The 25786-nt window shown below is 40.8% G+C and overlaps 1 protein-coding gene across 1 annotated transcript; it reads right to left on the bottom strand.

The window, feature by feature from the left end:
• Positions 1-41: 41 nt before the first annotated feature.
• LOC119661738 (hairy/enhancer-of-split related with YRPW motif protein) lies at positions 42-25495 on the bottom strand. Its single transcript, XM_038071204.1, has 3 exons — positions 25268-25495; positions 17604-17818; positions 42-1819 (listed from the first exon to the last, which is right to left on the bottom strand). The coding sequence occupies exons 1-3, from the start codon at positions 25420-25422 to the stop codon at positions 981-983; spliced, it is 1209 nt and encodes a 402-aa protein (XP_037927132.1). The 5' UTR covers positions 25423-25495; the 3' UTR covers positions 42-980.
• Between the last annotated feature and the right edge of the window lie 291 nt (positions 25496-25786).

The raw sequence follows: 25786 nt of genomic DNA, 5'->3' as shown, positions 1-25786 counted from the left end.
AAGGACTTAAATATCTTTGTTGCATGTAAATATACACTATAAAAATATACATGGTTCTCTCTTTCACTTATTTTTATCAAAATACGTATCTTTTTAGCTTTTTCGTTGAATTATTATTTCAATTCATTGTGCAATAAATATTCTCTATAAATTATATAGTTTCGTTCCCTGAAACACGTCCTTACTCCTGCTTTCGCAGATCTTTATATTGTGCAGTTAATCTTTAATAAATTACTATAAATAATGTAGATACATCTATTTTTCTCATTTGCATCTTACAGAGAAATTATAAATTATATAAATAAATTGTAGTTATCACGTTCATTTTTTACATGCATACATCTAAGGTTTGCCTTGAGTGTATCCTCTATTTACAACAAAGGAGCAAAAAAAAATTGATAATTTGGAAAATATAAATAAATGATATACATAAGACTAGTGGATTTGGGTTTGCTAATATTTTAAAATAAATAGTTGACATCTTTGCTTCGTGGGACTAGATTTTTTCTTTAGGTTTTTTGGTATTTAGGTATCCTTTCAATCGTATTGTATTTCTGTTGCTAATTTAAGATATTGTGGAATTCTTTCCATTGAAAGGGTTGGTAATTAACTTTATTATAATCAGGGAATGGCAGGTTTCCTGTACCATTTCAACTTCAAATTAATCAATTCCATGTGATTGGTCATTTAATTTTGTTTAATTGTGGCTCCAGGCTTCCCATATCCAGATTGAATGAAGTTTCAAATTATTTCATGCTAGTTAAGTTCGACGACAGGCTAATTAAGCAATCAACCTAAAAGTCAATGGGGATGATTGTTATTGGATACTCAAAAATGATTACATTAGCGACAGAATGGAATTTGTATCATACAATTATCGCTGATTATTTCCTCAGCATACAGAGTAACGAGCTACGTCCATTAACCATTCCAAACCACTCGGCCATAGTTGACTACATTCAATACTGAAGCATGCAGCATTAGTACGCCATCTCAGCACCCCAAGGTCTATACGGCTTTGCTCCATTAGTGTTATAATTGACATTATCCGATGGATTGTATCCTTGCGAAACGGAGGGAGTGTGGTACTGCGAACTGGCTCCGTAACCAGCGGCGATAGCCGATTGCTGCTGCTGCTGGCTGGGATGGTCACTCGCGGTCAAATCGATGTAGGTCCTTGTCGACTGGTGGTCATGGTGTGGGTGGTCATGCTCCGAAGGATAATGCTGGGTGGGTGCTGGTTGCTGTTGCGATTGTTGTGGACGTTGCTGCTGGTGACGCGGATCATGACCGGGCGATAGTTGTTGTGTCGCGCTTCCGGCGACTTGTTGCTGCGGATGCTGTTGCTGCAGATGCGGTTGGAGCTGGCCGGACATTAAACTCGAAGTTTCAGTAGCTGAGGTCGAGGCTGAAGTCCTTGAACTATGGGCGATACCGTGAGGGTGCATCGATGCCGCTGAGCCACCAAGCGAGGGATGATATGTCGGTTGAATAGGCTGTATTGGCGGTGGCAGGTTTGGAATGTATGTATTGGAACTAGTTGGCGTTTGGCTTGGATATGCTTGATATGTGGGTGGCGGGCAATTTGGTTGGTATGAAGTCGATGACCAATTTGGACTCGAACATGCCTTTGCTGATAATTCACGTTGCTGTACAAAGTACTGTAGGTGGGACATGAGGCGAAGCCGTAAGGGGTCCTGGATGTCCATTCCCTCAATTGTAACGAGATAGCGAGCCACCTCTGAAGCACATTCGCGGAAACCAATTATGTGGTAATCCATTGCGAAACGTTGTGGATCGTATGCCATTGAATCGAGTCCTGAAAAATAAATAGAAACAGAAAACTTTGTTAATTAACTTCACGCTGGGAAAAATTAGGTGCAAACAATGCTGGGAAATCATTTTGATCCACATTCACGTATAGGAAAATTTCAACGAGTTTAGGTATTTGACGAGTCTGTTTTGTGTAACGCAGAGTACAGAAAAGTTTCATTTTTTAAAAAAAAGCGTCAATCACTTTTCCGTGCAGAGTTTACGTATGTTCAGAAAATTTTCACATCCCAACAAATTGGAAATTTTAACAAAAAACTTTCTCGTTTGCCTTTTCTATTTGGAACAATGGTATTTGGAAATGTAGGACCGTTGGGAACGATACTTTTCCATATGCGAGTTAATATTTATTGCAATGGATGTACGAATACATACATACATATCGTATGTCCGCAGGGACATTTATCGGTAATATCCCACGCTCTACTCATAATCAATTTTGTGTTTAACCGTTCACACTTGAACCTCCCCTGCTGCGAATTGAAGTCTGGTTATAGAGGAGTCTGCTGGCGACATCAATTATCAGAGCTATAATAAGGTTACTACGTTGGCCCAATCGCTGAAGGAAAATTTTTAAATCTAAGTTTAGGTCCATGTCCTTCAACCCAAAGCTCATCGATGGAGAACCTGAGTCTAGACTCAGATTCTCCACTTACTCAGGTGGGAACCAATCCAATCGGGACCCAGTTCTTAACGGACGAGTCGAAGCAGGCCCCTTATGTGAGCACTCCAGACCCCAGGGTCCAATCGGTGCCACCTTCTGGAGCTAGAGTCTTGTCCGTGGGAAGCACCTGCCCCCGGACAGCAAACAGCCTTTGGGCAAACCGCCTCCGGGCAAACCGCCTTCGGGCAACGCACAACCCAAGAGCTGTGCCAACGTTGAGGGGAAAAGAGCGTTCGGGGCACCTGCGGCTAAGGGACGATCCTAACTCTTCGACACAAAAGGAAGCAAAGAGGGATCGGCCGGCAACGGCTAGGCCTTCATTTGCAGCCAAGGCTATCGAAGCCGATGAATGGGTCCTGTATGACGACCCTAATCCATCCGACTATGATACTGAGCAGTGCGAACAGCTTAGAATGAAACTTCTCCTAGCTATAAGGACTGCATCCGCGCAAGGCGTTAAGCTTTGCTTTGAGTCGGTAGGTGTATACCGTAAAATGTTACGGCTAAACTTTGTCGACGAAGACACGAACGAGTGGCTCAGGTAGTACTGCTCCTTCCTCAACGATGTGTCTGAGGGTGCGCGACTAACCTTGAAAAGGGTCTCTTAGATTCCATCATTCAAAAAGTGCTTCCTCTAGCTTTCAGAAGAAAAGCGGAATGGTGATGGGGTTCTGGAACAACTTGGTGAGCAGAACAACCTCAACACTTCCATCTGGTTGCTGCTAGGCAGCAAAACAGGAGAGAGCGAGCCGATAGGCAGGGAACTTTTCTCAATATCGGCGTTCCCGAACCCAATTTGTGATGCGACAAGACAGTATGAAATCGAACCGCTGCTAATCAGTTGGATCCTTCACATGCTAGAGTGGAGAAAAATCCACATATCGGTCGGTAAGAAGTCTATTGAAGCAGGATGTCTCAGGGGTTGCCCACAGGGAGGGGTTCTCTCCCCACTTTATGACTCTTGGTAATAGATACCCTGCTGTGGCTCCTGGAGGACAAAAAAGACTTCACGCAAGCGTCCGCAAATGCTAATCTAACCATAATAATTACTGGCTAGTTTGCGGACACAGAATGTGACGGCTTGAATGCGACTCTGTATGAAATCCACAGTTGGTACCTCCGCAATGGGCTCACGGTAGACGCTACGACAAGTTATGTTCACTAGGAGCACCAGGTAGGGTAGCTATACGCTGCCTACCTTTGCAGGGGCGGAAATCCAGCTGACACAAACAGTCAAGTATTTAGGAGTAAATTTCAACTCCAAGTCAATGTGGAAGCACCATATTCAGGAACAATATTAGAAATCCTGCAGATTGCTCTGGTGCTGTAGGAATGCGATAGGTAAGACCTGGGGACTTTCACCGGATATACTGGATGCATACATCCATAATAAAACTCATTTTGATGTATGCATGCATCGTCTGGTGGCCAAGACTGAACTTTGCTAACGCAGATTTTGAGAGTGGGCTACCTAAGTATTATTGGAGCAACTACACCGACTGCGGTACTTGAAGCTATCCTAAATTTACCCCCCATTCACTTGGAGGTGAAACGAAAAGGAGCGAGCCAATGACGCATATATGCTCGATACCATTGGGGCGTGGAAAGGCGGCCAATCATACGGTCATGCGTCTATCTGAAAATTTCTTGACAAACATCCGGCCCTGATGCCGACCGATCATATGGTTTCCAGATTCACCTTTGAAAAGACATACACTGTCGTAATCACCAAAATTGTGCTGGGGCACTCTAACATCGCTGGTGATGAGGAGGCTGACAGACTAGCTCGCCGAGGGTCTGGATCCACAATGGTGGGGCCAGAACCAGCTCTTGGAATCCTACTGTCAAGTCTACTCTGAAGGGTGAAATTGCAAGGATTCACGCAGCCGAGTGGAGAAATTTGAACTCTTGCCGGCAACCGAAAATCGTTGGGAAAGAGCCTGAGTTCACTACAGCGGCATTTTTGCTGTCCCTTAAGAAGTGGGACATGAAAACCCTAGTAGGGCTATTAACGGGACACTGTTCCTTAAACTACTATATGGAAAAGATTGGGGTGAGTTTCGGTGGTTTCGGCTATGTGCAGCCGATGTGAGAAGGAGGAGGAGACGACCCTCCACTTTTTATGCAGCTAACCGGCATTCTCAGATCTCACACGAAAACACCTTAGCAAGGTTTTCTTCAATGAAGAATCAGCACACTCTCTGCCTCTGGAGAATGTTCTCAGATTCGCTAAAGCCTGCGTATACCGTAGGCGGGAAGCCATTGAATAGGCGATACGGTGATAGTATAATGGACCTAACAATGGTCTGAGTGCTCGGAGCTGCGGTTCCCCGAGTAAACTAAACTAGTATCCTAAAAAAAGCCAGGTACATTTTTTCATGATCCTGTCATGCAACAGGATATCATTCTTCCCAGAATCTGTGCTTTATGATGTGGTAATAAATCCATCTTTTCGCCTTAAGCAAAAGACAACTAATCGATCATCGCTAGCCACGACGAGTGAAAACCTCAATCCGATAATTTACACGCAATCCCTCTACACCAGCAATTTTCTAGTAAATTCTCACGTTAGGTCAGGACATTGCGAGTCCTTTGAACATTTTCCCATCATTACTGTTCCCATCGCGTTGTATGCATTCCTCCTAGACGAGGAACTCTTTCGCTCATAGAAAACTCCACTGCAAAGTTTTTCCCATCCATCGAGCCCGTTGGACTCATCATGGTCGGTCCCATTAAAAGTGAACCGGCTCCGATAGAGTTCCCGTGGGATATCTGTCCTCTTCGCCTACTCATTCTGCACTCATCTATTCCAGGACATGTTACATTCACCGTCACTCACTATAGTGAAAATTGAAAATAAGTCTACCACAATAGCTTCCCCCGATTGACTCCGATGTATGGTTGTTGGCTGTGTTGTAGTTGTTGCTAGTGCAACAGAGGGTTTTTCCGTTTCGTGAGAATTCTCCTGATTAAATTTTCGGGGGTGCAATTTTCACATATTGCTGCTTGTATGCGGATATATGGTGTCTTCCGCAAACGGGGATGTGTGCTTGGCTAAATTAACCCCTCACTGTTCACACAAGATATTAAATTGGTTTTTAGATGGCGTAAATGTGCCTCTGTGAAAATTCGAGTCACATAGTCAGTGAGAGAATAGTGCTTGGGAATAATTAATCGGATCAAGCGACTGTGAATGGTGCCATGAACAAATAAAGTGTTATCTGGGCCTTACCTCGAGATATCCCGTCCGTTCAATCCCTTCTCATTTTATCAGGAGGTTTCGTGAACATACGATGGAAGATATGCAGGGGAAAGATTAGCCGAGAACAGTTTATATGTAGATGAGAAGCATATGTGACCCTAATCGACTATTTACCTTCCACATGCCGGTACTTTGTGGGAAAATGACTAATTCCACGATATTTTTTTTTTTCGCACGGTACCGCCAAGTATTGTCGAGGGTTTAAATGTTTACTGACTGTGTTTATGATGGTGGCGGATATTCGTTATGATATGGGTTGACGGGTAAAGGATACGAGGTGCAAGTGTTTAAGGAATCGGAAGTCAAGTGCCATGGAACACCTGTAAACGTATTGTGTGACCTTTAGCTTTGAGTAGGGAATATGACTACCTGCTGACATTGAAAATTGAATTTAAGAGTGAACTGAAGTGAGGAAAAAGCGTTTCAAGTGAACGATCAACTTGAATTTATTCCATTGCCTTTGGGGGTTGATTTGATTAAGCCTATATCCTTGTAAAATTTTCCATTATTTTTTTTTTCAATCTCATGGAAATCAGAGTTTCAGGATTAAATTTTAAAGTTTTTGTTATTTGAATATATTCAATGTTGGTTTGATTTTCGATAGAAGTCACTATGGTCACAGGTGAATTATTTATAAGTTAAAAAAACACGAATATTTAAAAACAAGTCGGGATACCGAAAGCTGGGGGCTTCTTTATATCCGAAGCGCCCAGCTCCGGTATCCCGGATATAAAGGTTTTGTGTTCATTTTATGTTTTTTCATTCGTACATAGCTAAGAGTACAAAATATTCCGTTATTCAAAAAGAGGGACTGACGGTTTCATCCCGGGCAGTGGCAACCCTTCAGACGCTGCCTCACCTGCATATATCGGAATGGGATGTATTTTGAGGGTTAGATTTCATATAGTTGCATCACAGCGATTTTTTTTCAGATTTTTCGGTTGGGTAGGTTCTGAGAATGAGACTTGTTTCACTTTTTAGGGCACACACTTTGAGCTCTATCTCCCTTAAGTTTCACTTAATATCAGAAATAAGTTCAGTTTCGAAAAGTACTAATCGAACCCTTTAATTTGATACCCCACATGGTCATATTCTGTGAAAAAAAATTGAACCTCTCTTTTGCATGTATGGGGAGCCCGATTTTAAACTCAACACAAAATGGCACCACTCGCTACATATAGAGGGATATACAGACCACACGTTCTCACCAAATTTCATGATAATCGGTTCAGCAGTAGTTTTAGTGGGTAAAATTCTCAAACTCTGGCGTGCCCAGGCTAGAGTCTTTTAAAGGCGGACAGACGGACGAGTTTAATAAGGTTTTGTTTCACACAAAACTTTAAGAATGATCAAATTTATATCATTCGAAGTATAGGCTATCACTAACTATACAGTATTGCCACCTTTCTGCCAGTTAGTGGATGCCTTGCCGGTTGAAGAGTTGGTCTTTTGAAGGATGCATCGAGCCACTTTTTGACTTCTGCGTAAGAACAGAAGTGCTACTCAGCAAGCGCGTGTCCCATTGATACAAGCAAGTGGAAGTCAGGAGGCGCCAGGTCTGTTGAGTCGGGCAGGTGAGGTAGGAGATCCCAGCGAAGTGTAGCAATGGTGCCTCTGAGTGGTTTTGATATGTGGGACGGAGCGTAGTCGCGTTGAAAAATTACCCTTTCGTGCCTAGTGTTCCATTATGGTCACTTTTCAAGCAATGCTGGATTCAAATTGATCATTTGCTGTTGGTAGCGTTACGTATCAACAGTTTCACCTAGTTTTAGAAGCTCATAATAGATTACACCCCTGTGACTACCAAATTTTTTTCTTTTTCCGAAGTGATTTGACCTTTCAGTCGAAGTTGATGGTTCGCCTGACCTACGATTTTTTTCGTTTAGGATTCTCCAAATAAATCCATTTTTCATCCTCCGTCACGATTCGATGGAAAAAAGGCTTTTTTCGTGCCTTGCGAGAAGAATATCACAAGTGATTTTTCGTTTTTCTTGCTGTCTTCAGCTCAATTCATGCGGTACCCTTTTTCCGCACTTTTGAACCTTTCCCATGGCTTTAAAGCGTAAGGAGATACTCGCTTGATTGACACTTAATTGTTCTGCGAGTTCTTTTTGAGTTTGAGTGTCATCCTCATCGAGCAATGGTTGTAGTTCGGCATTTTTAAACTTTTTCGGTGGTATTCCACGTTCTTCGGGTTTCAAGTCGAAATTACCAATTTTGAATCGTCGAAACCATTCTTTGCACTGTGTTTGGGATAGAGCATCCTCTCTGTACGCCTCCACGAACAAACGATGATTTTCAACAACATTTTTCTTCAAATGAATAAAGGTGCTCAAGGAACCCCGTAAAATCACATTTTCTGGTGGTGAGAATTGTGGGGTCCTAAGTCCGCATCAACTTAATGCTGGACCGGATCAAATGGGGAGCAGCTTACTCTCTTGTTTTGGTCCGCGGACCCCTCGTTTAGGGCTTAGCACCCAAACTTTCTTACCAGGGCAGAGGCATAATTCGTAGTCATGTCGTGTTCCGCGAACTATATAAAGGAGCACTCAACATCTGCGACAGAGGTGAGGCAGCCTCTGACGATTTGCCTCTGCCCTGGTAAGAAACCGTAAAGCCGTCATCGCCTCACATTTTTGTTAAATTGAATGTGTTATCAAAAAACTGTTGCCACTTTCGGTCACGCTGCTCCCAGGGCAGAGGTGAGGCAGCCTCTGAAGAGTTGTCTCTGTTCTGGACGAAAACGTTAGTCTTTGTTTTTTGAGCATTTGACATTTGAGATTTTTGCACAGATTGTATTAACCAATAGAGAATGAGACCAGGCGAGAATGTCTTCGGTTAATTTTTTTTTTGACTTTCTAGCATTTTTTTGTTGGACCCACCCCATACCCATTAGCCATTGGTGGATTTTTTGACAGCAAATGGTGCGCATTTGTATTTTCGTACTTGACATTAATTTTTCCTTTTACTGGAGGCTTGAAGCCTTATTCTGTGCGCACTTTATTCCAATTTCGACCGAACAGTAGGTTTAGGTTCCGCAGTTGAGTTTGGGAAATTTTTCGGATGTTTCTACCATATGGACTGAGAATGAAAGATTTGGATTCATATTATTGACGAAAGTCTCACTAGAGGTCTTTATTTTGGGGGATACATTAGAAGGGAAACCTCAAAAAAAGGTCAAATTATTGAACAGTTGGCGCAAAATTGAAAATGCTAGAAATCACTGACAGTAGGGTCAATAACACGTCATGGTTCTTTTGGAAGGTTACACCCTTCTTCCGTCCTTGTCGTTCTTGAGGAGTAACTTAGTCGTCGATCTTAATGAAAATGCGGCATGGTCATGAATAGAAGGGTTGCTTTTTCGTAACTTGTGGTCTATGCACTCCCCTGCCTTTTTTTGAACGCTTCAACTTGGTTAATATCCATAACTATGTTTTCGTTCCCCCTTTATTCTAAACTATTTTGGAATACTGTGTGCGGAATATCTCAAATGAACTTCCCCGTTATGATCCTAGATTTCGGTATGGACGATACGGGAGGATGTAAGGCCTGAATCAGGTCAATGGCTGTGCTATAAGATGATCGTTCAAAAATAGTAACACTTTTGACGAAAGATCTTTTTCAGGAGTTTGATGACTTAAATTAGTACAGCATTTTCATGCTTCCCATAGTGTCAAATTACTAATTACTGCACTACCTTCCTATATTTACAAAAATTAGATTCAAGTTCTCTTCAATATTTTATTTCAAAATATTTTAATGTGTTCATTTAGAAATTCTATACATATTAAGATCTTTTCCTCAACCTGAAATCCATTAAATAAAATATTTATTGACTTTTCTTTTTTTCTAATGCTATGCGCTTGCATCAGACCTATGGGCAATTAGATGGATAATGCTAAGTCAAATCGATAGATGTATGTAGAGTTGTGTTGCGAGAACGAAAAAACTTTTGGGGAATTGTGATTGCTTGTGCGAAACTAGATTGTGAGTGAGTAATTTTTTCGTTGCGAGAAGGAATTTGGAAAGAAAAAATCAATTGCCGAGACCAAGGAATCTCTTTGAAACAGGAAACCAGGAAGTCATAAAAAGCATGGAACCAGCAGTTGAAGGAAGAAGAAATGGAAGCAGGTGAATAGCAACAGAGCCAGATTGATAATTGAATCCTAGGAGTTATTAGTCATTGATATTATGCTTATTCATAACAAAAATAGTGATCAAACTCGCGTTTAGATTTCATAGATCTGACAATATAAAGCACTTAGAAGTGTTCCTCCACAAGGCATTTAGTTACTATCAAATCCCCATTTTCCTCACATTCGTATTTTGAATTGGTTAAAGGTTCAAATAGTGTAAAAAAAACATTAATCAGATGCTTCTATTGTATCTTTCTTAAAAAATTGATGGTGATGTGATAGTATCTTTTTTGAATAGCGGCTTATGTTTGCTATTAATAAGCGATTAAGTACAAATATACATACATTGTGCCTTGTGTCGATTCGAAACTTTTTGTTTTTACGAAAAAGGATATTATGCCATTTGGGTGTGTCTAGTTTAGTCCCCTTCAACAAAGAAAAGTTGTTTGTTGAATAAAATGATTCACTTCAAACAAAAAACTTTGTATCTGGAGGCGTAGAACCAAACTTCCTTCAACTATAGCTCGAACAGTTACAAACAAATATTCAATGCTACATATTCACAGAACAATTTAAAGTTTTAGATGGAGATAAAGTCCCCATTTATCTCAAATTTTTCTACATGACAATGCGTTCCTTACTATTCCGATGACATCAACAAAAACTGGAACAAACAATCAGAAAACTTTTTCCTGTGGACACATCCATTTTGTCCTGGTTGAATTTTTCAAACAGCAAATTTTACTTTATTCTGTAAATTTTTTATCAGCCATTTGTTAGACCACATTTCGATGCCATTGAAAACGATTTAGCGCTTCGTGGTGGGGAGTTGCCAAAAAACTCCAGACCGGAGACAGAGGCTGTCTAGTGACAATCATGTCCTTGAAAGTTAATGGATATTGTTATGCCGATAGAATCTCAAAGTTGGGAATATTCCATGAAGATATACTGTTGAATTTTGCACCTGACCTGGTCTGGTTGTTTATTCATTCATAGCACCATCACTGTAATCATAATCCTGGCCATCAGTACCGTCACGAGTTTGACGCAATTTCCTTACTTCTCAGGGACACTTAATCTGCCGAATTCTAAAGTCATGAAATATTCATAGGCTTATTACTTCTGAAACGGAAGAAAGGATATTGGGCCAATTGTACGCATCGGATACTCGAAATCGCTCTGCCATTGAATTATGTATCACTCATTTAATATTAGACGGAATTGTCGGAATAGACTGGAAATATACCTAAATTCATACGCTGTCCGTCTTTTAAAGATATAAAAAGCCACGAAGGACCGATTCATAGCATATCTGAAAGGCAGTTACAATAACCTAAGATGCGGTCAGTGAAAAAGGTCACTCACATCTGCTGTGGTTGCCCGACAGTCTTAATAGCTACACACGTTTCAAGACATCCTACGAAATTCGGAAAAATATGATTTTTCAGCCCCGTATATAATTCGTATAGCTAATTTAGGAGAGAAGCATCCTCTTCATTTTTTCCTTTCTCCCCCGGCGAACAGATGGAGGATTTTACTTTACAATTTTTTTTTAAGGATTCAGGAAAAAAAGATTTGGTCAAGTGTAAAATGATTCCTTCCGGTTGGAAATTGACAGCGTACCCAAGAGGCTGTTGAGACATCTGCCCACGGACGTCAGATCGAAAGGAAGTAAGGAAATAGAACTTCTTAGGCTTTAATGATAGTCGAGTGGGAATCCCTTGGTAACATAATTGTGATTCACGGTCTGTTGAGAAAATGATGTAATATGAATGATGAAAGTTTGACTGGAAAATTTAGAAATCACGTATTTTGAAATATCGAAAAAGTTTTGAGATTTATGGTTGAGAAATATTGTTTGGTTAGGAGGATTTTGAAGAGAGGTTGATGAACTTGTTGAATAGATGGTTGGAAAATTATGTGAGCGTTTCCTGGAAGTGTCAAGGGTGAAGTTGAAAGTTGAAATTTATGAGCCTTGAAGTTGGATAACGTTCTGTAAAGTTCCGATGAAGGCGATCAAAATTATATTATTCAACCATTTTAATCTGCCTTATACACTTGTAGACCCTTCCGCAAATACTCTTATTAATAAGAAAAGGCTAACTATTGCTAAGATATCTCATTGAAATCCAAAGGACCCTTGGTATTCACACTTCTGTGAAGACTGGGAATTTAGAAATGGCCAGTGATCATTGAGATCGACTGTATATAGTATATAGAGTGAAAGTCTACTAAACCATTAGGCGATACACGTCAGTGACTCTAGTTGGACTAAATTAGAGCGAAAAGGTAGGCCACAAAAGAGGTCACGGTCCGATGCGTTGATTATAAAATCAACAAGTGACCTGACATATGCGGAAATCTTGCGGAAAGTGAAAACAGACAGTTCCCTCTTAGACTTGAGTGAACACGTGAACCGTATAAGATACTTGGCTAGTCTAACTTTCTCTAAGAAGCAACTGCCTCATTCCGATCTTACCTTTTAAAGTAGATTTTCTTTATCTTTTTTTTGTACGACACCGTTTGACACTTTGGTGTTCGCCTTGGGATTTAGGTTCCGCAAGTAACTGCCTTATAGAGCTAATTGGAAAAACCAACCTTACTGACTCCACGCTGTAAGGCGTTTCTTGTCCGAGTTTTTTTGGCTCCTTGGGGATGTCAGTTCTCTACATCATTCTAGAAGACGAGGCTAACGATTTTGATTTATTGGAAAAACTCGGGAGAAATAGGGAAATTGTTGTGTTTTTCATTCTTCAAATGTTCACGTCCTTTGCTATCAAACAAATGAAAATAAAAAGTCGAAACCGCTTCCTTTTGCTTTCACACTTTTTTATTTATTTGTAGATATGCATATTTTGACCACTAATGTCTCCCACGGATGCAATAATTAATGATTAGTTAAGGAATTCCAGAAAATGGAGGAACAGTTCGGGACTAGATTGGTAAAGATGGGGAATATCCGTTAATTATCGAAATCTTCATGTCCAACCTGGAAACGAAAATAATTTCCGACCAATGTGATAACATGGCTTTGAAAGAGGTATTTGGATGACATCTACGCAATTATCCGAAAAAACCAAATCGAAAATACACTCAACTTTATCAATAGACTGAATACCAATATCGAGTTCATTCTGGAACTGGTAAAGGGGGGTCAACTACCATCCTTAGACCTATTTTTGAGGAAAAAAAGAAATTAGGCCTTGAAATCTACAGGAAACCGGCGAATACCAAATGAGTCATTCCAGTATTTCGAACCACGTTCATCTGCACAAAGTTGGCTCCTTCGACCACATGATCTACCGGATGCTATCCTTTCCCATTTCCTTAGAAAGCGTGGTGAAAGAAACCAAACATTGGCGTCAGATTAAACCGATACGTCGACCTAATGATCAGCAGTTTGATCAGCAAACAGAATTCTCTAACGGCAAGCGCTCACTAAACTGACCCAGTTAAAACGAAACCTGAGGAAACATGGTTTGGACGTCAGTTTTAGCAGCAGGGGTCAACTGCTCAGAACTCCCCCGGGATCAGTCAAAGACCTTATTGACCAAATGGCCAATTTCGGATTATATGAAATTTCCTGCGCTGAAGGAATATGGAAACATATCTTATAGAGTACCTAAACGAGGCAGGATTAGCAGCAAAAAGGAGGTTTTCAGATCGACGGCAGCTGAGCACATGGTTTTTAAGAAACACACCGTTTTCAAGGAGAACGTGAGATTGATGAAATACATAAGGGATGCAAGGAAGTTAGGCGTGGCGGAAAGTTTGACGAAAAAATCAGGAAGGAGCAGGGCACCGGATACTCATAGCTTTTCAAATTGGTCAAGTGACGCACTCCAGAGAATAGTTATAATATCGGATCCACCGGCGAGATGAGTAATCAGGGGGAAGGAGGGAATCAGGATTTAATCAGGATCCCTATAAGTAATTCATACTGGCAGGAACTCATTAGCTAAGATTGGCATGCACTTTGATGTCGATAGGGAACGACCAAAAAGCCAATTGAAGTAACAATGGGCTAATATGTTCGACGGCTTCCAACTCGAATTTTGAAGTGTTACAGGGTCTTCTGGCTTGTTAACAAAATGACTATTGTTTTGTGATCTGCGAGCACTAGTCCGGCAGTTTTTAGTCAACTTTTGATCTTCTAGATCGCTTCATTGGCTGGTGCCTCAATGTCGTGGATGTGCTTCGGAATAACAATTACAGCAATATCGTCGGTGAAACCTTCCCCTTACCTCTCCTGGTAAATGTACGTGGAAGACTCCACCAGGTGTGGTTTCACAAGAGTGGACCCAGTACCTACCCCTGAGGAACTCCAACTGAGACACGGTAGTAGTTTACGCCTTTGTCGCTTTAGCCCCCTGTCTGTAAAGTAGTTAGACACTATGTTCATTCGTATGAGGGACGTTTTGATTTCTGACCAGTTTACCTTGCCTCCAGGCGGAGTTGTGTTCTGTGTGGGGCAAACTCAGAGAACTGGTTTCGTGTCGTCTGTGTCCGTCCAGCGTATTATGAAATCTGCAGTATAGACGAATTGGGCGATCATGTAGTGAACAGTGTCTTTGATTTTAACCAGTGGTTTGCTTGCGATGATACATTTCGAAGTGGCAATGCAAACGCGCGTGCAATGGCTTGTGTTTTGTGCTAGTGTTCTCCTATATGCTGTTTTGAACACAGGGCGATAGTTGTGGGAGTTTCATATTGGTCTGCCCATATCACGAACAGAGCTCCTTGTGGACTCAAGCATGGAGTTGCGAGAGCCGCTTCCCTCATTTGTGGCAGAGGTGGGCTTCGTATCTACTGGTATGAATGTTGAGTCAGCATTCAGTATAAACCAGTAGCGCGAAGCTAGTAACGGAGAGGCTCTGAATGGGGTCCTGAAATCTGAAGAGGACCGTGGGATTATGTCTTCGTACAGGTACCCACGTTAAACACCTCGAACCTTCATTTATCGGTGATAGCTCAAATTGGTAAGGAAGAACACGCGATTTCAATTACTGTTTCATATGAGGATGCATCCCTCTTCTCCCTCTTGTTACTTTCATAGTGAACTCAACTAGAACAAAAGGACGTACATTCAGGGATTTTGTCCAGTAGATGCCGACAGCTCCATAGGCTCCACCTCAACAAAACTCGGGGCAAAGGAAGAATCAGGTCAAAGATTCTTCCCCTTGAACACCGTATTCAACTAAACGTATGAACATATGTTCGCCTCTATGCCCGTGGTCGAGACGTGTTTCTAGGTTTTCCTCGATACATATGTATGTCGTAGCCCCAACTCAACGAGTAAATTAGACATATCAATTTTGTACATAACGTGTGAGGAACTGCAATGCCCAAAGGACTCTGTCCACATTCTTACACCTAGCTAGCACAAAGGTATATAGGCCAGTATCGACGGGAGACCTCAGTTGAGTTACGTTTTTCAAGTTTTTTGTCTAATCTCAGAAATTAGTGGGAGGAAATAAATAAAACTCTGAAAATAACAGGAAGTGACGTACTGAGCTTATGGTTTCCCTCATGAGGTCTGTCAAAATCTGTGCGTTTTATTACTCTAAAGAGATTACCTCTACTCTCAAGCCTCATACCTTACCGCCATACAAAGTACTTCTAGCAAATGGCGCGAAAGAAGGTCAGTCCTGAGTAAAAATCCTCAATCAACAAAGTCCAAGGTGTCGTTGTCCTCCCTAGCTTTTTTTCCAGTGTTATCCTATAGAGGTTCTCTCTTTGACGTTTAATGTGTGGTAAACGTTAACTGCTGGTATTGAGGCACCCTTTAAAGAATAGCGAAAAGTGTGGGTGATTCTCCTTCTTTTAGTGCTCTTCATGAGAGATTTTTGGGGCGGCTCTGAGCATAGCAAGGCTCAATAGCCGCTTGCTTAGTTTTTTTTCATTTAAGGTGGTGGACAAAGCATTTTTTTCTGTCATAGATGTCTGTGTTGATTGATTGATTGTATTGTCTTTCTGGCTCGCTGTTATGAGCTTATCATCAGAGACTATGCGGGCGTCCCATACTCCAGTAAAAAGTGAACAGGAAAGACGAACTAACATATGTCAGAAATCAGGGTGGATCTGACAATTGGTATTTTCCAGTCTTTCTAGTTTTCGTTTCAATTTCTTTCTCTTCTCTTTTTCGGTCTATGCAATTTTTGAAAGGAGGGTCCGGAATGTCTAGATTGGTTTAGCGATTTCACTCAGTGGTAAGTTTGACCCGGGTGTAATCGAGGCATTTTGAACCGTTTCCCACCGATTCCTATATTAAGGTCAATTTTGAGCCATGGAGTTGAACGTGCCAACGATGGCGCGAACATGGATGATCTCATTTTTGACGTCTACGTAGTAAGTTACACCGCTGATCCAGCGTAATATTTACTTTTCTATAACCGTAAGGCGTCGCTTACTATCTATAGTGGCCATCCAATCTATGATGGTGGGCAAAAGAATGAATGACGTTGCAGTAGATTTTGGGTTTAAGGACTTCATTGATATCATTTCATTCAGGTCCCACCGATTATTGCATTCATTTTACGCGAGAGTTGATCATAAACTGAGAAAACCAACAGGACATTATACGCTGCAACCATATTTATTTGGAGGTGCAGTAAGGGATCTTTGAAAGGATATGTCAGCGGGCTTGCACGGAGTCAATACGTCAGCTTCGTCAAACTATGAGTACAATGTATCGTTGTACTGGCATGACTGATCCAAAATAAAAATTAAATAATTGTTTCATGGTCCTTAATGCAATGTTGTTTCTGGGGCCCGTAAGATCTCTGAACATTCAGAAAAGCTGTTGCGATGTTACAAACGAATGCATTAGTATTATAGAAGTGACTTGAATGCTCAGCTGTAAACATCCAATCAAATCCCGTAACCACAGTCACAGGATAGCTGAGACAATCAATCCTTTTCCCACTCGGATTCTGAATTTAATTATACCAAGAGTAATCAAGGCTAACTACATAGATGTAGCCGCTCTCAAACTGAACTGAATGATGGTAATCAAAAAGTAATTATAATCTGAATTGAAATGGATTTTGTAGATATACGTATGTAAGACGTAAGACCTAAGAGCTTAATGAGTTTAACGACGTTAAATTGAATAAACTTTACGATAAAATAGATTAGTCCTTTGCATTGACCGTTGGATTACAATTAAAGTAAAATTGGAACAAAAATTTGATTGTTTTGAAGAGAGCAATGGACCATTTTAAAATATATTCTCTCCTATTTCAAAGATACATAAATGTCACTCAAATAATTTTCAAAAGGAAGTATGGACAGATATTGCTTGCTTCTTCCGTGCTCCCAATGGCCATTAGGCCATTTAAGAGAAAGGTCCATAATGGTTTGCCTTGCTCCAAGCATAATTTAGTCTTTCCCTGCCTGAAGCATGAAACTGATTCTATCCAAGCACTTTACAGTCTCCCATGGTTAGCATAGTGTGAATCTGGGCTACTACACCTCTCCACTATGGTCGCCACTATGAGCAGGGAGGAAGTAGTTTATGAGTTAGATTGATTATCAAAGTGTAGCCGCAATGAACTAGGGGAACGGTCATCTAATGGCTATTATTTTTATTAACATGACGATTCGTTTCATCCACTGACGGGCATACATATTCCGGCGGTCACAACTATGTTAGATATGTGAAGTGGTGAAGTGGACAAATGAGTAGTTACTACAAATCTAATTCACTGACCTTTAGCGTGGAGGTTTTTTAAGTGTTCCACTGTTAACTGTAGAATTTCCGCTTTTTCTAGCTTAGCTGAACCTTGTTTCTCGTAGGCAGACGGAACTAAACGTTTCAATTCTGAGAGGGATGAATTGATCCGATCTCGACGCTTTTTCTCGATTACTCCGCGTCTTTTCTTGCGACTTAGTAGTTGACAACTATCTGATTCACCGGGTGATACGCTGGAATAGATAAAATAGTGTTAGATAAGATTTTCCTAGTAAATATACAAATATTGATATTATTTATTGGATTCAACATTTTTTGAAGGGTAAAATGAGAGGAATATTTTCGCCTTGATCCCAAGACGAAATCATTTTCATCATTTCCAAAATTAGATTTGGAAAATTTCTTCAATGTTCTGGGGTTTCCGGAACAAGGTCTACCGAAGTATTAGACACAAGCATTAATTTTACCATCGAGCCTATTGAATTTTTCTTTGCCTAGTGGGAACATATGGTCATCCGGTATATCAAGGGGTAGACAAGGACAATTTGATGGCTCCGAGCCTAGTTCGAAATGATCGGGATCGTCTATATGCCGTACCCAGAAAGCTTATATTAGCCTTCCCTTGTCCTGGTCTTGAGTTTTTTTTTATAAAAACTTCGCTTGGTAGTCATTGTGATTATCGGAGTCCTTTTGAAAATCTACCTACCAAAATGTTTTTTTTTATAATCATAGAAAGGGGTAGGTTAGATACTCTTAACGTTGACTAATTCTTTGACTACACAGGGGCTTTTTTAGACCTCTCTTCTGGTCTAATTTTGGCTTCACCTAAGGCCATACTGGACGTCTGTCTCATATCTCCTCTTTTTGACGGTGACGTTCCCTCTGATAAATTTTCCTTGTAGCTTTTGGCGACCCTAATTTTGTTGTGTGTTCTTTTCTCCATTGTTTCCTCTGAGTGTTTTCAATTTTATTTCCATTCTTCATTTCTTCTGATGAACTCCCTCCTTTTGGGGGTTGATGGAAATTTTCAGTAAACTTCTCGAAATGCCAATTGTTTTGCCAAATCTTGAAAAGGGGTTTTGATTTAGAAAATTGACTTCACAAGGAAGCGTTGCTATTGTTGATGACAAAGTCAAGTGGACTGAATTGAAGGATAACCTGTTAACAGCTAGTTGGTATTGTAATAGTTCGGAGTACCATGTAAGAATGGGTAATATCACATACAAATATCGATTGAAGCATAGCATAATTTCGGTTTGTGAGTAGCGTAACAACTGGCAGGGCAGAACATGGTGCATATGTACATATATGTGGCGTATATGGATATGCCCATAACTTCTTCTTTGACATTGAAATATTATAGAATCTTCTGGAACACAGTCATCACCGAAGACGAGAAACAGATCACATCATACCAACCCTTACGCCCAAAGTTTCTTCGATGGCGCTACAGCTCAAGTCGAGCCTTGGCCTCCCAGATGCATCGCCTCCAATCATCTCGATCCGAAGACTGCGCCCTTCATTTATCTTAAAATTGTAAATTTGTAATATGCGTCCACTGAGTCCTCCCAATGTTTCCTTGGCTTTCTTTTTGGTCGACTAACATTTCGGAATCCTTCCCTTGTGCACTCGTTCCATGCGACCAGCCCATTGCAGCTTTTGGATTTTGACTAGTGTCGATGCTGGTGGGTCGTCAAATAATTTATACAGGGGAGGATCGCATAAAATGCTTTCGACCAGTAGTAATCCGCCTTTGGCTTTCGTGTTTTTCTTTTCCGGTCTTCGAGAGTAGAGCTCCTAGGTAGACGAAATGGTCTACCGGTTCGAAATTATGTTCGCCCATTGCAATGTTCTGCATACTAGCAGCCGCCTTTCGAGCTTGAGTCATGTATTTCGTTTTGGAATCATTGATTCTGAGCCCCACTACAATCGCTCCTGACAGGAACTGTTCGAACCTTCTTTCGCACGAAGCGGCTATCGGGCAAGAATATCCACGTGGTCTGCATACTCTACCAGTTGCACGGATTTTACTAGTGAGCTCTGTTCCCTTCCTGACGACGTATACGAGCACCAAGATAAAGAGGGTGGGGGCGAGGCCATCCAACACAGACGATCACCCTTTTCGTACTTTGGAAAAATTACACTTTTCCTCCAATTGTCAGATATTTGTTCGGTTGTCCAAATTCTTCTGATTAGTTTGTAGATTCGACTGGTAAGCTTTGATCCCCTACTTTTAAGAGCTCGGCTGGAATGCCATCGATTTCGGGAGTTTTATGTGATTTTAATTTAAACAAAGCTACTTCTACTTCGTACAAAGTCGGGGGTGTTAGCACTTGTTTTCCCTTTGGGTCATCCGGAATGACAAAGAGGTGGAAATGTCCCCATCATTACGTTGAAGAGGTCTTGAAAATACTGAACTAATATTGCTTTTATTTGAGTACCATCGCTGATGATATTGCCATTCTGGTCTTTACATAGGGTGATTCGCGGCTTAAAACCAACCCTCATCTATTTCAATGTGCTACTTGTACGTCGTTTTTCTTCACTCTGTCGTTAAGGGATATAATTTTGTTGTCATTAAACCTTCATTGTCATCGTCTGCAGATCTTAGCGTATCGCCTTAGTTCGTGGTACTTGTCTTCGCTGGCTCGGTCGATAGTATTCGATACGCTTCGTTTTTCTTGTTAATTGCTTCCAGGCAGGCATCATTGTACCATTCGTTACGGTTCCTCCGTTCCACATGTTCAATGGTGTTTCTAGCTACTGGCCTGGATACCATCCCTAATTTTTCATCACAATTCGTCACTACTTTCCTTAGGACCAGCATGATCTAGTGCGCCGAAATATGCTTGACTGTGAACATGTAAGCCACTTTGACCGTGTCGTCTTTTAACTTTTCCATATAGATTTTAGGAGTGCAGCTCCTGCGGCTATGGCTGTTTTTGGTTATTCGGCAGTGGTATTTCCCTCTAGCGTGGCAATAGTCCGAGGCACGTTAGCACCTCGTAGCGTTCTCATGTCCAATATGTTCGAGGCAGCTCTTTTTTCGTAGAGGACGTGGTCGATTTGATTGAATGTCTGTCCGTCTGGTGATGCCCACGTCATTTTATGCATGTTCTTATGGGGGAAGCAAAGGGAGCTTACGACTATTTTTTTGTTGCTGGCGAAATCGATGTCTTTGGCTATCATCGTTTGTGTCATTATGTAGGCTCTGCCCTTCTGTTATGCCTCTATGGAACAGTTCGTTACCAATTTTAACGTTGAAGTCTCCCCACACATATTTTATAGGAGAGCAACCCGTCAAAAATGTTGTCCAGTCTTTAATTACATCATCTTTTCCCTACGTTGGTGGATAGCAGTCGATATATGCCAAACTGAGCAATTTCATCTTGAAGGGGATTAAGCAGATTACTTCACTAATCGGTTTGAAATCAGTTACCAGCTGCCTAAAGTTATTTATAGAAGAGGCGACACGCGAATTCTCTGCTTTGTCGCTCTTTATTGTGAAAGATCCGCAATCGTTTACTTCTCTCCCGAACCATTTTGTTTATTGGAACGCGAGGACACTAATGTTGTTATGGGATACTTCCTGGAGAAGTTCCGGCAGTGCACCTGTTCGAAAAGGGATCGCAGATTCCAAGACCCAAAAGAGAGGTCCTTTTTATGTTGCCGTCGTTTGATCCGTCCAATCCGAGGCTGTACTCTGGTTGGATACTTTGCTATTTTCCGAGAAAGCGTTGTCACTGCTTCTGTCAACCCCCTACCTGGAGGGCCGGTCTGGATAGTTTTTTTTTTTTGTAAGGCGCGGAGTGCTCGCTTTCATCCTCCTCCGTCTGCGGTTTTGATGGCATGGTGGTCACCACGTGGAGGTTCGATGGCAGAGCTGTCTATGTTAAAATACAGGAGACGTTTGATACAAATTACGTCCAAAGCTACTCTACGAATTTGAAATCCAGGGAAAGATTTTCGATTCTTCTTGATTTTCTTCAGCCTGTGTCCCGTTCAAAAGCGGTCGCAATCTTACTAAGTCAAAGACCTGATCTGGATGGAGTTGCGAAGCTTTTAAATCACTATCCGGCGTATCAAACCATCGTTGCTTCGGCCGATACATATCAAGGACCTTCGGTTTTCATGGTCACTAATGAAGTTCAGGGCTAGTGGCCTTCATGGGTATTTTCTAGTAATCTAATTGTTTTCAAACCAATCCTCAAAAGCCACGGGTTTTATGGTATCTTCGCAGTTCTCCGAAAGTTGGGCTACGACTGGGTGTGTCACTTTGCTTTGTTAGCAGGGCTCAGCATTCTGGAAGAGACGCGCTCATATCAAGGCGAAGGTTTAAAGATAATTTTAAGGAATAGGTCACAGCGCCTTTATAAAATTCGGGGGATGAAAGAAAAATTTAAGTAATTCTTGGGGATATTCTTTGTATCAAGGAAAACTTTGTGGTCACACGGAACACTTCAAATAAATCCTTTCATAGGGCATCTCCAGGAGTGAACTCGTTTCTTATCAGTACATTTTGTTCTTGGAGGATGTTGAATTGAGTACTAGCAGGCAGGACTGGGAAGCCCGTGAATATAAGAGAGAAAGGGTAAAATCCTAAGAGAAAGTCCTGCTTAAATTTCTTGAATTTCGAAAGAAAATGGAGTGGCTAAAACGAAATACAAAAATGATACTTTTGCGCCTCCTTATTTCGTGAAAAGTTTACTATCCTTTTCACCGAATGAATCAAAATTTGACAGCGTTTATTCTTCTTCGTTGGCTCAGCAGAACAAATCTATCCTTGCCCCTTTTCAAGATAGTTTGTCTTTTGCGTTCTCGACTCAATAAACTTGTTGTCCATTTTCATACCATCAGAATTGATCTGCTGTGAGCGTCAATTGAATCCCCCCGTCTTTGCTCCTTGCTCCTCAAGGTCGCTTTCGTAGTTTCATAAGGGTCGATACAGTTGATGTGGTCGACTTTGCGAAAGGTGTGTTATTCGAAGCGATGCGTTAGGTAATGTCAGCAGAGCCTGAGTTGTCCTTTAGGCCGGTAGAGTTTTAAGGAGGTACCTATATCAAGTGACGTGCTTGTAGGTACAGGAGATTAAAACCCGGAATCAAGTAATCAAGGTAGGCAAGAGGATCCTTTTCTTTTCAATTGTGGGAAGGAGATCAGATTACAGAGCAATACTCGAGGATGCTTCTAACGAGGCAATGTTGAGCAGGATTGGATAGAGCCAAAATCAGAATAGGAGGACAATAAAAAGCCTGAGTCAGACATTCAGGAAGCAAGATTGATGAAACTGAGGTAGTTGCAGTCGAAAAGTATCTTATCGTCGACGACAGGTAAGGTGTTGGATGGAACATAGGTAGAATAGAGTATCTGCCAAGAGAGTAAGGAATGGGAAAGGAAGATTTGAGGGAGACGTACATGCAGTGACATTCTTAACCTTAAGTACCAACAGAGCAGTCGAGAACTAAAGAGGCTTTCTTAAGAGTAGAAAGACACGGCTTATTGCGGACGATAAAGAAAGAAAAAGCGATCGGGGTCTCCATTTTTTTTGCAATCTAGTGTGACTTTAACGCTGACTAGATATTCCTTCCTGAATTTAATTAACACCGAGGATCGCGGAATTCTAAAAAATGGTTTTCGCAGGACTAAAAGTGTCCGCTTGTTGAGAGTTTTAGATAAGTTTCTAGGGATCTTAATGGCGAATCAGATTGAGCAAGAGCAGAGTGTCTTGGAGAAGGAAGGCACGTAACTAGGAGAAGGTGGGAAAGAATGGTATTAAAATCGCAAAGAGGTAATTCCCACGTTTAGGGAGGGAAGATTGCATGTTATTTATTGTTACTAATATTGAATTCCGAAATTGATCTTACCAAATTGAATTTACTAGGCTTGGACACAAAACGAGCGATTTGAGACTAGATATATAGAATGATGGTCATTAGAAATAAACTAAAATGTGGAGACTGAGAAAAGCAGACGAGAGTGTCATTTAAATGATTTCTGGTGAGGTCGAACTGGGGAGCGATATAGATGCTCATGAAAGCAGGTAAATGAAGAGGACGGCAGAAAGAATTATTAGGAAGAGTCAGACGGTCAGCAATGCTAGGCCAGGTGAGCATAAACAGATTAAAGGTACCATGAGCAATGAAGGAAATAGAGGAGAAAATTGCAGTTAGGGTTTCCAATAATTTGTCGAAGACTCATCGTTCAGGTGGGAGGGAAACGCAAGGAAAATATTCACAAGATATAATTAAAGGAAATACATAAGGTAGCGTAAATGTATGGGGAACAGGGCAAGAAAAAGACGGCTTCGGCTTGGAAAGGAAACTTACTAGCCATCAGGATGCCTCTATTAACTGACTTACCCAAAGGAGCTCGATTTTTGTCACTGCGAAAGGCAAAGTATCCTTTGAGGAACTTTCTTTTGAAGCAACATTCTAAGAAATTTTGAATAATTTTTAAGTTTTCCCTAATCACATATTCGGTTATAGAACCTGTCAAGTTCCCTGGGTTGAAGGCTGAACTGACCCCGCCCTAAAATATTTTTGGTCGGGAGAAATATAGCCTCTAATAGGCATTGGATTTGAGTTGAAATATTGGAGGATATTGTTCAGGCTGGTATCCCTTGTATGGCACACATCTGATGCTACCATTATAGAAGATTTTAGATACATGTTCAAATTTCTGGTTGAATTTTAAGTGAGACAAATGGACTGTGTTACTATTATCGATTTCCAGGCGCTTGTAATGATGGCTGGACGCATTTGTTCTCCATTTTTCTTCCATTCAGACCAAACCAACTGATTTGATGAGTAAAATTTCATTTTATTTCCGGACTCATTCAAAGTGCTCATCTACTCTAATCCCTTTTAAATATGAAGCAAAAGCTTTTGCTACAATAATATAGTTCTGATAATTGACTCGAGGAGGGAATGATGGAGCATTTCTTATTGGAACAAGGAGCAAATGAATTGCAGAAAATTAGCAAAAAGGTCTCGAATTGAACCGGAACAAATAGTCCAGAAACTCAGATCATCCTTTCTTGATTTGGACTTGTTTCTTCTATTGAAATTACGAAACAATTTATGTCATTGGCCAGTGATAGGAAGTATTATTAAATCGGGATCTTCTATCTGGGGGAATTAGAAGCCACCATTTCATGTTTGAGATAGTAAATTATAGAAGACCCTAGAAAAACACGTTTTTTCAGAAAATTATTCCCGGTCATTTAGTGTCATAGAAGGTCTGTTATAGGTAATGTAACATCAACCTCCCGCATTGCTCCCTAAAATGTATCCCACCTTTACCGAGAAAGTCCAAAAAGGTCCGTAGCCCATTAGAGGGCATCAAATGTCCGAGGTGAAAACCATTCGAGCCCTCGAAATCACTTAATCAATCTAATTTGCTTGAAGATTCTATTCCGGACCGTCCAGGATAATTTCAGGCCCGGCGAAATCCTGCCCTTTTTCTCCGGGTGTAAATGGTAAAGTCCAAAAAATTTGAAAATATTAGAAGGTAGAAGTACAAAAAGTAGATGAATGGATCGCGATAGGGTTTCATGTATCTTCATAACTTCCACTAGTTTCACAAACCATAACACCAACCACTTTTAATCCATTAAATAAAGATTATTTTATACCAATATATTATGCGTATCCTAATCCTTTTCAAAGAAATTGCGCACTTACTGTTCCTTGGATGATTCTTCCGAATAAAGCTCCTCGCAATCACTCTCCGATAGAGCACGTTTCATTGAGCGAGTTTGGGGTGGCGTCCAATGATTCTGCGTGGGGGTGGATGTGTAGCCCCAATGCAATGGCGTGTGATGCAGGTTTGGATCCATTTTTCACTGTTTTGACTAATCAATTTCCGAAGAAAGTACAGTATTTATTTTAGATAAATCTCACGTTAACTTTGTAATTTATCTTTTTTTTCAAAAAAGGCACTGTTCACAACTTTTCGTTTATTATTCCGGAAACAAATGTTAAAATCAGAAACTCCTTCAAAATCACACAAAAAATTCAAATCCAAAAAAACCCAATACACTTGTTTTCAAAAATGTTGATTAAAAAATTTAAATTTCAGGTGAAATATTAAAGTGAATTTTCATTGAAACCGAACGAACAAAAAGATAGGAAGCGCTAAATGAAAAGATATGACTAGGTGTAGTGTGGCTAGACAAACTGCGCGAGCGCGTGTGCTTCCAC

This window comes from Hermetia illucens, chromosome 1 (genome assembly GCF_905115235.1).
Source record: "Hermetia illucens chromosome 1, iHerIll2.2.curated.20191125, whole genome shotgun sequence".
Lineage (NCBI taxonomy): Eukaryota > Metazoa > Arthropoda > Insecta > Diptera > Stratiomyidae > Hermetia > Hermetia illucens.
This window is presented reverse-complemented; position numbering and strand designations above follow the sequence as displayed.